Here is a 13,888-nt window from a genome sequence, read left to right on the forward strand (position 1 = left end):
AGCGCAATTTCCACACCAAGACATCTCTCTGAACTGACCCATGTGGATTCTGATTAAGTCATCCTAAACAAATGTTGTGCTTGGCTAGCTAATTATACAAGCAAACACACAGCAACAATGCAGCTGAATTTCATGTTGGTTAAGTCACCTGTCTTTGTTTTAAAAAAAAAAAAAGGCAACAACAAAATCCCACAAACCCCCTTCACAGGGGTCAGCTCAGATGATTGAGATTCTGAAACCATGTTACCAAAACAGACATTCAGGAAACGACATACCACAGTGATCCAACCCTAGGCTGGCATAAAGTTGGGACAGTTCCAAAAGCTCCAAATGGGCAGTCTCAGCTCGGGGCCAAATCTTATCTTACACAATGTCTGACTATCTCTTCCGGATTCAGATGACCTCATTACAAAAGCAGTGCAGTCAAGTTACCCCTGATTGGGACCACCCTATGACACCCCTCTGTTCAGGCAACTCTGACATAAAGATGGCAAAGAACAACTAAGAATAAAAGGGATGGCCTGGTCAGACTGTTCTTTCAGAAAGGAAGGTGAGAATTTTGGGTAGCTTTCTGGAAGCACAAGTTCTGAATGATCTTGCTTTAGTACGTTTAAATCCAAGGACAATAAGCCTCTGTTGAGAACTACAGAGTGACCAGGGAAAAAGGGCAAGAAAAGTTGATTCATTGCCTTGTCAGGCTTTAAGGAAAATATAATTCTACACAGAAGTACACAGTTAATAACGTAAGTTCTTAAAGAGGCTTGAATATGTTTAACGATGTCCTGAGAATACTCACGATAAAAGTCTTAAGACAAACTTAGAAGGAAAAATGACAATACCTTAGATCTCTGAGGTCTTCCTTAAAAACCTATGAAGAAAAGGAAGATGACAGTTTTTCACATTATAGGACAAACGCCAAAGCCACTAGTTACTTTTTAAAAACCAAGCCTATTTGGTAATTACTCTCTACCTTCTGTTTGGGTAAAACTTACCCTGGACCAAGCCTGAAACAAGTCAGGGCGGGGAATAGAAATGAAGCAAAGTTAATGGGGGAATTCACCCTGGTACAGTAAAATCAGATTTTCATCATGGACAAACTGTGAGACACGGGGCAAGTCCTCCATTCTCCATGGGCCTCAACTGACCCACTTGAAAATGGGGATGTTTCTGCCCCCAAGGAAGTCTTCTAGGGATGCAGTGAGGAATAATGACGGAACATATATGAAATACTACAAACTCCTCGGAAGGAGAACACAGTATCAATCTGAGGTGTTTCCCCAGGTGTAAACCAAACACACTTACTATAAGATTTTACTAAAACTTAGCTAACCACTTACATCCAAAGATGTAGGAAGTAAAGAAGATTTTTATGGTCAGGGGAAAATAAGTTGGGAAAGATAAGCTTGGAAAGGGAAGATAATCAAGGCGACTGGTGCATGGCTTCCAAAATAGGAATGAGGTGAAATAAAATTGAGCAATGATCAAAGATACATTTCAGCTGACTGGTTTCTGCTGGAACAACTTTTCAAAGTAAGGACACCTTCCTCTCCCACTCTGTCCCTCTGGGAATCAGGGCCTCGCTCTAAGAAAAGGAGTAGAGGGAAGACCATGCCCCCAAGGTACTTACTTCTTGCTTAAGGGTTGATGTTGGGAGTCGGAGTGCTTCTTTGAGAAGGGTGTACATGCCCGAAATCAGGACACTGAGCTGCTCGTCAGACAGACTGGAGCTTTCTGAGAGGAGTCTGATCGACTCTCTGCAGTCCTTCCCTTCCAGGGCACTGACCACGGCTGGAACACAGCAACAGAAAGTCACTGGCTGAATCCCAATCAATCAAAAGTATTTGCTGAGTGCAGACTCACTTGCTATACTACACACATGGGAGAGGACAATCATCTGGAGACATGATCCCTGCCCTTCAGGAGCTTACAATCTGGCAGGGGAAGCAGACATTAAAATAATTTACACAGATATGAGAATGGAGCAAAATGGATATGTGAGTAAATGCTTAATAGAGCATTTACAAAAATGCTGCAGGTATTAGTTGGCACAAATGCTGAGATGGTAGTTGGGGGAGGGGTGTAAACCACTTGAGAGGAGAAATTAATCAGGGAAGACCTGGAGAAGTGATTCCAGGAGGACTTTTGAAGATGGGGCAACTATGGTCTGGTGGAATCAATGTGAGGGGAAGGGAGACAGACAAGGACCTGAGCAAGGGATCACAGACAGGAGAGCTGAGGGCAGGCAGTTTAGTTTGAGAGGAATGAAGAGTGTGAGCTGGGGTGAAGAGGGAAGAGAGTGTGGAAAAGTAAGAAGAAGAGAAATGATTGTGTGCCTTAATGACAATGATCATGAATTTTTGCTGGGTGAAAGAGAAAAATGAGTAACCATCGATGGCATTTTTGAGGAGAAAGGAGATATGTGCAGATTGACATTAATAAGATGTTAATCAGAGAAGGCTTCTGACAGTGAAAGGAACAGATGGATCAATGTATCAACCTTCTCACTGACTTCCCTGCCTTTTCCTTCTTCAGTCCATTCTTTCCCTCTGCTGCCCAGATCATTTTTTCTGAAAATCTATTCAGTCCCTATTTTCTATCCTCAAAAACCTCCAATGGTTGCCCATCCCCTTCTACACTGAACAAACCCCTTCCCATTGGCTTTTAGGACAATCAGCTTTCTCGCTCCTACCTTACCTCATTAATCCCCTGTTCATTCAGTGACTCAATTGTATTTACTGAGCGCTCACTGTGTGCAGAGAACTGTACTAAGCGCTTGGAATGTACAATTTGGCAACAGATAGAGACAATCCCTGCCCAACAACGGGCTCACAGTTACAACCCAATCCGCACACTTCACTCCTTTAATGCCGACCTACTCTCTGTTCAATCTCATCTATCTCGCTGCTGACCTCTTGCCCACATCCTCTAGGTGGCCTGGAACTTTCTCCCCTTTCCTATCTGGCAGTCTACCACCCTCACCCTCTTAATATTACATCTTCTCTAAGAGGTCTTACCTGATTAAGCCTTCATTTCCCCTACCCACCCTACCCTCTGCATCATATACTTACTTGGCTGTAGAACCTTGATAACCCAGCACCAGAATATTTATGTACATATCCTTATAATCTACTATCTCCACTATTTGTCATTCTTTTGTATCTGTCTCCCCCTGTAGCTCTAAAGCCTTTTGTGGGCAGGAAATGTGCCTACCAACTCTATTGTAATAAACTTTCCCAAGTACTTAGTACAGTGTTCTGCCCACAGTAAGTGCTTAAAAAATGTCACTGATTGATAGCGAGACACCTTATCTGTAACTAGGCTGATCTGTTCACCCCAGCCTGCAGTAGAACCCTGCAGGTCATGGTACAGTGAAAGTGACATGGAATTGGAGTCCCTGCCCTGTTTTAAGAGCTGAGACAAAGTAGATTAGCACTAGCCCAAGCTTTACATGCTCTCTTGGGTCTAACTGCTAAAGTCAGGAAATCAGTCTTCTCAACATAGGTCACTTCAAATGGACCTTTAATGCATCTTAGTTCCCAAACACTTCACTCTGAACTACACCACAATTATTATTATTTCAAATAGCATTTGGCCCTTGAAAATTCTGAAGGGAGTAAAACATTTGCCTGAGCTCGACTCATATTCACTCATATCATCCTTTCCGTTCAAGTCTACTTCATTAGGCTAAAAAGCACGAACATCTGCCCACACCAAGGACTTGGAGACTTCCTCCTCTTATAAAGCTTCTCCTAAAAACTAAATCAAAATAAAGGAGGAAGTTCTGCTCGTCTCAGCTTGATATGTTAGGCCTCCACCAATTTCTTTTAAGCTCCCCAGACTGTGGATCATTTCTTAATTTCACTACTCATTTAAAGACCCGTTGAGGACCGATGAGATAGCTCTCAGTCAAGATCCCCAAGTCACCGAAATCAATCACTCAGTCATATTTATTGAGTGCTTACTGTGTGCAGAACATTATAAGTGCTTGGCAGAGTATACTATAATGGGGTTGGCAGACACAAGGAGCTTAAACTCTAGAGGAGTGAAACTTTCCAGTGTTTGAACTCTGATGTGTCAGAACATCAAGAAGCCTACAAAGAAATACTAGGCCTATCTCTCTGCACAACTTCGAACAGTCCCAAACCCTTAGGGGTCCAGTGTATATGGCAAATTAAATATAATTCCTCCCCTCTATCATTGTGTCATGTGTTTATTACTACGAAAAGACAGAAGCAGTAGAACTATTCCTCCCAGCAAGTAGAAGAAACTGGCCTCTCTTCTTTCCCCCAGAAGCTGGATTTTGAAGTCCCTAAACACACCAACTCACTGTGGTTCTACTTGAATGAGGAGAAGCCACAGCCTACCTGTTCCAACTCTGGGAGTCCCCCTGACGTCGGACTGGTTTTGAGGGTTTCCTCCTTGATAGACAATGATGTTTATTAAGTGCTTACTTTGCATCAAGCACTGTTCTAAGTTACAAGTTAATCAGGCCAGACACAGTCCTTGTTCCACATGGGGTTCACAGTCTAAGCAGGAGGAGGTACAGGTATTTAATTCCTATTTTAGAGTTGAAAGGTCTAAGTGACGTGTCCAAGGTCACACAGCAAGCAATTGGCAGAGCTGGGATTAGAACCTAGGTCGCCTTATTTTCAGGCCAGTGCTCTTTCTACTAGGCCTGCTTCTCAGGTGGCTGCTCAATAACATGCCAGTCACTTTTTTCCTCCTATGCCTATGTTCACGGCAGCCCACCCGGTGTTTTTGGGTGGCCCTTCTTTCCGAAGAAGGTTCCCTCAAACCCCATATGGGTGGTGGTTCCTCTAAAGGACTAATCTCTGGCATTGAGGGTGACTGGTTTGGGTGGGTAAGAGGTTACCGTGCAGAGGGCTGGTGTAACCTGTCTCTAGAGACATGCGGAGGATCAACTGACAAGCACCCTTCTCCTCCATTGTCCCCGCCCACCGCTGAGGACGCAGTTTCTACCCAATTGCTACCAACTGCTAAATGTTTCATAAGGTACAACACACTCCCCAGAGAAATGCACAATGGCTTTTCCGGAGGCCGAGGACCAATAAGTCCTTCTGGATTATATCATTAAAGGAGCTGGCGCTCATTTGCAACAAGGCCCTTCTTTTGCCCCGTCAGAAGCTGTGATTGGAAGTCTGGATTAGGCCACTACTAACTGGGGCCTTGGCTGTCCAAGTGAGAATCGAGCAATGAAAGTCTGTTTCCTTTTAGCGGCTGTGACTCAGAAAGCCTCTCATTAAAGTGGTCCAAATGCCATGTGATGTGACACACAAAATAATCTACCATGCAAGTCATGGCAGTCAAAGCTCGCACAAATAATAGCCCTTTTACATGTGGCTGCTTATCACCTGCCAAGATCATGGCCCGAGCACTAGAACTCAAAATGTATTTTCCCCATTAACTGAAAAGGGACCATTCCACATATACGATAAAATTCCAATTGTCTTGTTGAGCCATCAGAAACTCTAAACCTTTCTTTCACCTGCCCACATCTCTCCCTAGGTTTCAGTGGCATACAATGGATTTCAAATCTATCCTTAATCCCACGATTTCTGAGTCACCTTTCCCAGTTGAGTGGGTAACTAAAAATCCTACCCTAACACCCTCAGAGCAAGTACCCCTTCCTCCACACCTTCCACCTCCCTCGCTTGCTCCCTGCTTGCCCCTGGCTTTAGACTGGTGGAGGAAAAGCCCAGTGAGGTTCCTCTTTTTTAGTAGTCAATCACATTTAGTCAATCACATTTACTGAGCGCTTACTGTACTGCACTGTTCTAAGCACTTGGAGGAGTACAATATAAGAATAAACAGACACGTTCCCTGCTTACAACAAGCTTACAGTCTAGCTTACAGTATAGTAAGGCATCTGCAAGTGGAACTGTGTAGAGCCAGTCTAATCCACTGGCAGACCCTAAGCAGGGAAAATGAGAGGAGAGCGAAGGGGGGGGGGGGGGGGAGAGAGGAGGAGATAGATGAGGCACTCCAGGTCAAAGTTCACCCCAGAGCTACCCCACATATCCCACTCTTTCTTCCTTAGCACTTTCAGGACTAATTTTAAAAGAGACAGGTGCATGGCAGAGGGAAGATTGGGGAAGGCGGCATGTGACCTGGGCAGCTGCAGACTTGCCCAGTGGAAAAAGAAGCCCTGCGACTGGATCTTCTAGTTTAATTATGCGTGCACTGCTCTGGGTACTGAGGATTGGGACCCACCAAGCATGGGCAGATGGAAAGAAAATTGGAAATGTGGTATCTTTCCTGGGAGGGAATCTCAGATGGCTCCAGTAGTAAATATATGAGCTTTGCCAAGGAGGACTCTGTTCCAGGCTGGGCTTAATGTATTTGGGTAAGAGTGAGACATACTAGTGATCTGTCCTGTTACCCCGGCTTAATCCAGGAATGAACCTCAAGTCTTCTTCTCCAAGAATTGTCCACTCTGACACCTTTGACATGTGGGAGGGAACAGATGGGAGTCCTCTTAAAGAAATTCGATGGCAAAGGAACCAGCAGAGAAACTAAATTCTGAATCACCAGTAATGGGAAGCTGGCATGCAATAACCCATTTTATATAACAAGGCCAGTTTTCCACAGAAGCCACAGCAGCCTTGATGTGAATGGCTGACAAGAGGCTGACTGCATACTCAACTCTAACTTGAAATTTGATTTCAGTAGAAGCAAGAGCTGTAAACTTGTGCCAGAGAGACTTTCCTCAGCATTAGAGGCTATCTCCATCAAGTGAGACCCCTTAGCAGCCTTTGCTGAGAGGGATCCCTGCCAAACAATCAGACTGTAATAGGTCCTCCAATTTTTCTTGGTAATTTCGATGATTACCTTCTTCCAAATCTCAATTAAGCTTCCCTTACTCTCAGAGTATTCCCACAGGCTCTACTTTTTTCCCCCTTCCCAACAGAAATAACCCAGCAGGCTCTTTTCTCAAAGCATCATAACACTTGAGGGTTCCAAGCAGATGAGGAAGCAGCATGGCCCAGTAGAAAAGGGCACGAGCCTGGGAGTCAGAGGACCCAGGTTCTAATCTTGGCTCCACCACTTGCCTGCTGACAAGTCATTTAACTTTTCTGGGCCTCAGTTTCCTCATGGGCAAAGTGAGAATTCCATACCTGTTCTCCCTACTACTTAACCCCTGAGCCCCACGCGGGACCACATCTGACCTGATTAACTCAAAACTACCTCAGTCCTTAGGACAGTACTTGCACATTATAAGCACTTAATACAGTAATAATAATAATTGCCTTAACCCCTCCTTTCCAAGAACATCTTCTTTCCCTGAAAAAACACAGGTCTACCATTAAAGGTTGTTTACCTATATCATCATCAGCAGCTGTAATTAGCCTTGTTTCTAAGGGGGGAGATCTGGAGGGGAAAAAATAATACATGGAGACTGGGGGTGGGGGTAAGGGCGGGACTATCAGGGGAAGGAAAAGGCAAAGATGATTAAATTTTGGAAAAAGTCTAGTAGACAGTTTTCAGATGCCAAAATAGGTTCTCAGTTCACACCAACAGAGTTACAGATGGCAATTACCACAGTCAGACAGTACTAAAAACCTATCAGAAGCCGCATTTTTTTTTCCGGCCAGGTGGTGGAGGGGATGACAAATTGGAAAAGGGAATCAGGAGCACATCCTTTGTAATAATTTGTAATAATTTGTTAGTTCTGGAATATGCCAGCTTTGGGGGAGAGAATCAGGGAAAAGAAATGAAAAGAAACTTTTGGGACTACGGAATACTTGAAATCTTGAAAGTTGACAGATGGGGAGGGGCTCCCTCTAGTGGAAAGAAGTAAGCAGAGCGCCGGAAGAACACACTGCCTTTGTTTGGCAAATAGTGTAAAACGCAATCATTTGGGAAAAAGGAACTGATTTCATTCATTTAATTGTATTTATTGAGCTCTTACTGTGTGCAAAGCACTGTAATACGCGCTGGGGTAAATACGGGATAACCGCATTGGACGTAATCCCTGTTCACATGAGGCTCACGGTTTAAGTAGGAAGAAGTAGCCCTTAATCCCCATTTTACAGATGAGGAAACTGAGGCACAGAGAACCAATCAATTGTATTTACCTCAATCAATCAAGGGACATGCCCAAGGTCAACGTTTATCAATGTTTGGGTTATGAAGGGAGCAAGAAGGTTCATGCTCTGAGAAGATAGCATTCAAGACTGGCATCCTGTATCTACCCCAGCACTCAGAACAGTGCTCTGAACATAGTAAGCGCTTAACCAATACCAACATTATTATTATTATTTCCCCAGGAGCTGAGGCCGAGCTCTCAGCAGCGGTTTGACTTTAGTCATTTTTCCCTTTGAAATTGTGGACTGCATCAGAAGATCAGGGACTTCTTCTAGACACAAAGGGCTAGCTATAAAAATAGGGGTAAAAGGTATAAAAGAGGTGTAAAATAGCTATAAAAATGTTAGGAGGGGTTAGCAAGCACTATGAGGGGACTGCGGTATTCCGAGACCCTCCGTGGAAGGAGGAGGTAGTATTAACTGCACAGCATTTCCAACTGACCCAATTCTCCCGTGATGCTCCGGGAACCTCTGAGCAGCTTGAACTCAGTCTCTGGACCGTTTCGACTGAATGCACTATTTCGATTCACATCCAGTGTGGAGGCTATTTTACATTCCCATCACAACCCACTCCCCTTGAGAGGCTGCTTTTCAGTGATGCTTGATCTGATCTCTGACTCGGAATTAGCCTTTGAGAATCCAGGGTATTCAATGAGGTCACACAGATGAAGTAGTGAATGCCTTTGATAAAATATCAAAAAGAATGCCAGGCAGTAGGGCCCAGGGCTGAACCTGTCATGGTAGGCTGCCCTACACTTAAGCAAGAGATTACAGGGGAGAAAGGAGTAGGTTATCTTTGATGGGCATGCTGTTGGGAGGGCAAGCAAAGGGTTTGGGAAAATAAAAGAAGGAGCACAGCAGTGATTTAGCCACTAGCCTCCTCTCTTGTCTGGAATATTTGATGAACCTACTTGTTGTCTCAGCATCAATATAATGGTAACCAACATGTAAATTTGCATTTCACTTTCAATATGTGAAGCATCTTCAAACACTTGGAAATGAATAAGGTTGTGTAAAAAGGAAAGAATGCTTCAACATTCCCAGTGTTCCTATGGGGCAGATAAAGGGAGTTTTGTTTACATCCCTCTAGAATGTAAGCTCGTTATGGGCAGGGAATGTGTCTGTTCACTGTTATAATGTAGTAATAACAATAATGGTATTTCTTAAACACTTACTAGGTGCCAAGCACTGTTCTATTGTACTCTCCCAAGCATTTAGTACAGTGCTTTGCACACAATAAGTACTCAATAAATACGACTGAATGAATTCCAACACCTTAATTAATGCTACTTTTGATTGCTTATATTGTGTGCAGAGCACTGCACTAAGCTTTAGGAGAGCAGAGTTGGGAGACACATTCCCTGCAGACAAGGAGCTTACAGTCTAGAGGGGGGAGACAGACATTAATATAAATTACGGATATGTACATAAGTGCCGTGGGGGAGAGGGTGGAGTGAATATTAAGTGCCTTAAGGATACAGAACTGAAATACAACACGTTACATTACTTCCTTCTGTAATTGTGACATCTGCAGGTTTTCCTGAGGTCAGCTGACATCTCTGTTCTCTTTATTCTGTAAAGTCTGATAGTTGCAATTGCCCTTTTCATCCCCAGGTGGGTATATGTGTCTGGATACTTTTAGCCAACTTCTAGAACGCAACCTGTCAAAGGAGCAATTTTTAAATCACTAGTACACCCTGAAGCTACATATCAGACTGGGAACTAGAGACCAGAGGTAATTCTCACCAGTTCATTTTTTTCCCCACGCTCAATACAGATCTTAGCACATGGTAAGCACTTACAAAGCACACTCACTATTATGTATTCGACCTCTTTCCTATTGAACTTTGTAAAGCTAGACTCACCCCCTCTAAAGAATGTAACCCCAGCCATGCCCATTTGGTCTCCACGCCTCTAACCCATCCCTGACTCCCCCATCCTGCTCTATTCTAAATATATTCTTGCCACCTTTTATTTTCCACAGCTCCACTCTGACCAACTTTGTTGCTGCGGCCATTTTGCAGTTCCTTCCTCTCCCAGCAGTGGTCCTCTTCCAGGGCCACCAGAACAGGATGGGGCGGGGAGGGGGGTATGAGTGGTGACACCAGGGGAGAAGTGGGGTGGGGAGGAGCTTTGGACCTTCTCCTCAACACTCTTCCTCTGGACTGTAAACTCATTATGGGCGAGGACCGTGACTGCTAATTCTGTTATACTCCCAAATGCTTAGCATAGTGCTCTGCACATAGTAAGCGCTCAATACACGATTAATTGATTCCCCCTAAGTTTTTCTGTCAAAGAAGAAAGAGGCACATTCAGGGTTGGGGGAAAGGGCCCAGGAAAGCTGTGGGAACGGAGCAGAGGGAGTTGGCCAAGAAAGTGGGAGGTGGGTACCATGCTGGTAAATTTGCAAGAGCTGCTCCTTAATCAGTTTTCTCTTTGGGAGGAAGTGATCACCTCTGGCCTGACACGGAACCTCATCAAGCTAGCCAGGATGAATGGGGAGAATCAGCCCAAGACCATCTGGACCGTAAAGGTTCCAAATAAAAGCTATACTTTTGAGATATGCAAATGGTCAACAAAGGTGGGCAGCTGGCCCAGCCACAACCACTATTCACCTGTTTCTTTCAAGGGTCGGAGACACTTATGTAAACTAACATAGGTATTTGTACCTTCTGTGCTTGGATGGATAAACTGCAAGTTGTCAAAAGACAGAGGGTGGGTCAGTTGAAATTTGGTTGACAAAGAACTGTGGACATGTGTGTGCACTTTAATTTTTTTTAAAATGGTATTTGTTCAGCTCCTATCTGTCAAGCACTGTTCTAAGTGCTGGGGTAGATACAAGGTAAACAGGTCAGACGTACTCCCTGTCCCACATGGGGCTTACAGTCTAAGACGGAGGAAGAAAGTGCTAATTAATTCAATTCAATTCCATCATATTTATTGAGACCTTACTGTGTGCAAAGCACTTACTACTACTAAGCACTTGGGAGAATACACTACAACAATTAAGAAAACTAAGATGCAGAGAAGTTAAGCGTTTAGAGCAGTGCTCTGCACACCGTAAGTGCTCAATAAATACGACTGAATGAATTTAGTTACTTTCCCAAGAACACACAACAGGAAAATGGCAGAGCTGGTAGTCAGGTCCTCTAACTTCCAGGCCCATGCTTTTTCTATTAGCCACACTTTCCTAATGTCAGGGACAGATGGTAGATAAGACTTGAACACCAATGATAAGGTGTGAAAGGAAACTGCACACTGATGAAACAAGAATCTGAATGGTAGACTATCACTATAAAACTCAGGAGTGAGTCTGTGAAGGAACTCTCAAAAGCCACATATTTTCTAAGATTTAGCCATATTTTCAGCCCAGGAGGGGAAACCAATTTCACAGGCTCTGTATTCCATGTGCTTTAAGAGTATTTATGCAATTGAGGTACTAAAATGGTAACGGTGATTTGCTCTGGACATTTACATTACTATACTTCTAAGTGGAGAATGCCAGAGTGCTCTGCCATTGCATATTTAGGCAACCACAATATCCCCATTTTGCAGCTGTAGAGGTGAACCTGATTCCATATTTTACAAGGGGAATTTACATTAGGGTCAGTTAGGGATCTCTACAACTAGCTTAGGGGCAGGTAAACTGACTAGCTGATAGGGACCCAAATCTTGTTTGTGTACATGTCTTCCTTGTGTAAGAACGGCACTGGTCTAGTCTAAGCTGGAGGTTGTGCTTTGATTCAGAGAGTGCTGGCATAAAAACAAAGGGGGAAAAAAATAGTTTGTAACACTACAAAAAAATTCCTAGACCCTTACATGCCCCCTGAACTGCCAACTTTCCCAGTCCCCAGCCAATCTGAATATGATTTCACCCTTTCCCATAAGAAGTCAAACGCTCAAGTACCAATGATAGGACTCATACCCTAAAACTCTCACCATCATAATAATAATAAATAATGACAATAATTATGGTATTTGTTAAGTGCTTACTAAGTGCCAGGCACTGTTCTAAGCGCTGGGGTGGATATAAGCAAATCAAGTTGGACACAGTCCTTGCTCCATATAGGACTCAGTCATTCATTCAATCTTATTTATATGCAGAGCACTGTACTAAGTGCTTGGAATGGACAATTCGGCAACAGATAGAGACAATCCCTGCCCAATAACGGGCTCACAATCTAATCCTCATTTTACAGATCAGTTTGCTGAGGCACAGAGAAGTGAAAACCCAAGGTCACCCGGCAGACAAGTGGCGGTGATGGAGCCGGGATTAGAGCCCTCGACCTTCTGATTCTCAGGCCCTCCCTAAGTGCCTGATCAGGTTATTCATATCAGAACACCTCGATGCCGATGCCAATACTGTTGCAGCAGAGGCTGCAGACGTACTGTACTCTCCCTCAAGCGCTCAGCACACAGTAAGCATTCAAAAAATACCACTGATTGCTGGACTGCTCAGGGAGGTAGCCAGCTTCTCCGTTCTTTCCGGGGGGGTGAACACAGCCAGCCCAGCAGAGAAAAGGAGGAGCATTTTATGGGCAGGGAATGTAGCCTAGAGGAAAGAGCACGGGCCTGGGAGTCAAAAGGACCTGGGTTCTCATCCCGGCTCTGCCACCCGTCTGCTGTGTGACTTGGACAAGTCCCCTAACTTCTCTGTGCCTCATCTTAATGGGGAGTAAGACTGTGAACCCCGTGTGAGGCAGAGACTCTGTCCAACTGATGAGCTTGGTCATACCCCGGTGTTTGGTACAGTGCTTGGCACTCCGTAAGCGCTTCACAAAGACCCCAAATATTATTAATGATGATGATTAATGGATTACACGGAGGATCCGGAGAGGAGAGGCAGCGGGAGGGAGCCCGTGAGTGGTGGAAGAGGGGATCAGGGCAAAAGCTCACCTCCTCCAGGAGGTCTTCCCAGACTGATCCCCCCCTTTTCTCTTCTCCCTTTCCCCATCACCCCTAGTCCCTCTGCTCTCCGCCCTCCCCGCACTACAGCACTTGTATATATGTACATATATATGTATTATTCTACTTATTATTCTATTTACTTTATTAATGCTGTGTCGATATCTATAATTCTATTTTGATGCTACTGATGCCTGTCTACTGGTACCTGTTTTGTTTTGTCTGTCTCCCCCACTTCTGGACCATGGTTGGGTAGGGATGGTCTCGGTTGTTCCCCCTTCCCCTCATATATTATTACCCTATTCATTTTGTTAATGATATGCATATATCTATGATTGTTTATCTTGATGATATTGTCTTGTTTTGTCCTGTTTTGCTTTGCTGTCTGTCTCCCCCATTTAGACCGTGAGCCCGTCACTGGGCAGGGATTGTCTCTATTTGTTGCCAGACTGTCCATTGCAAGTGCTTAGTAGAGTGCTCTGCACTTAGTAAGCACTCAATAAATACTATTAAGTGAATGAATGATGTTGTCTTGTTCTGTTTTGCTTTGCTGTCTGACTCTCCCGTGTAGACTGCGCGCCTGTTGTTGGGCAGGGATGGCCTCTCTCTGTTGCCGAACTGTCCATTCCAAGTGCTTAGTAGAGTGGTCTGCACATAGTAAGCGCTCAATAAATACTATTGAATGAATGAATGATGCTGTCTTGTTCTGTTTTGCTTTGCTGTCTGTCTCCCCCGTTTAAACTGCCAGCCTGTCGTTGGGCAGGGATGGCCCCTCTCTGTTGCCGAATTGTCCATTCTGGGCGCTTAGTAGAGTGCTCTGCACATAGTAAGTGCTCATTAAATACTAATGAGTGAATGATGTTGTTTTGTTTTGTTTC

At 44.2% G+C, this 13,888-nt stretch overlaps 1 protein-coding gene across 1 annotated transcript in view; it reads right to left on the minus strand.

Moving 5' to 3' along the window:
- COMMD5 (COMM domain containing 5) overlaps positions 1-13,888 on the minus strand; it is a 40,271-nt gene that overhangs the window by 24,809 nt on the left and 1,574 nt on the right. The window contains exons 2-3 of the mRNA XM_029067735.1: positions 1,628-1,788; positions 840-868 (exon numbers count right to left, since the gene is read on the minus strand). Coding sequence (XP_028923568.1) covers positions 840-868; positions 1,628-1,788 — 190 coding nt within the window. The remainder of the gene's footprint in view (positions 1-839; positions 869-1,627; positions 1,789-13,888) is intronic.

This window comes from Ornithorhynchus anatinus, chromosome 6 (assembly GCF_004115215.2).
Source record: "Ornithorhynchus anatinus isolate Pmale09 chromosome 6, mOrnAna1.pri.v4, whole genome shotgun sequence".
In the NCBI taxonomy this organism is placed as follows: Eukaryota; Metazoa; Chordata; class Mammalia; order Monotremata; family Ornithorhynchidae; genus Ornithorhynchus; species Ornithorhynchus anatinus.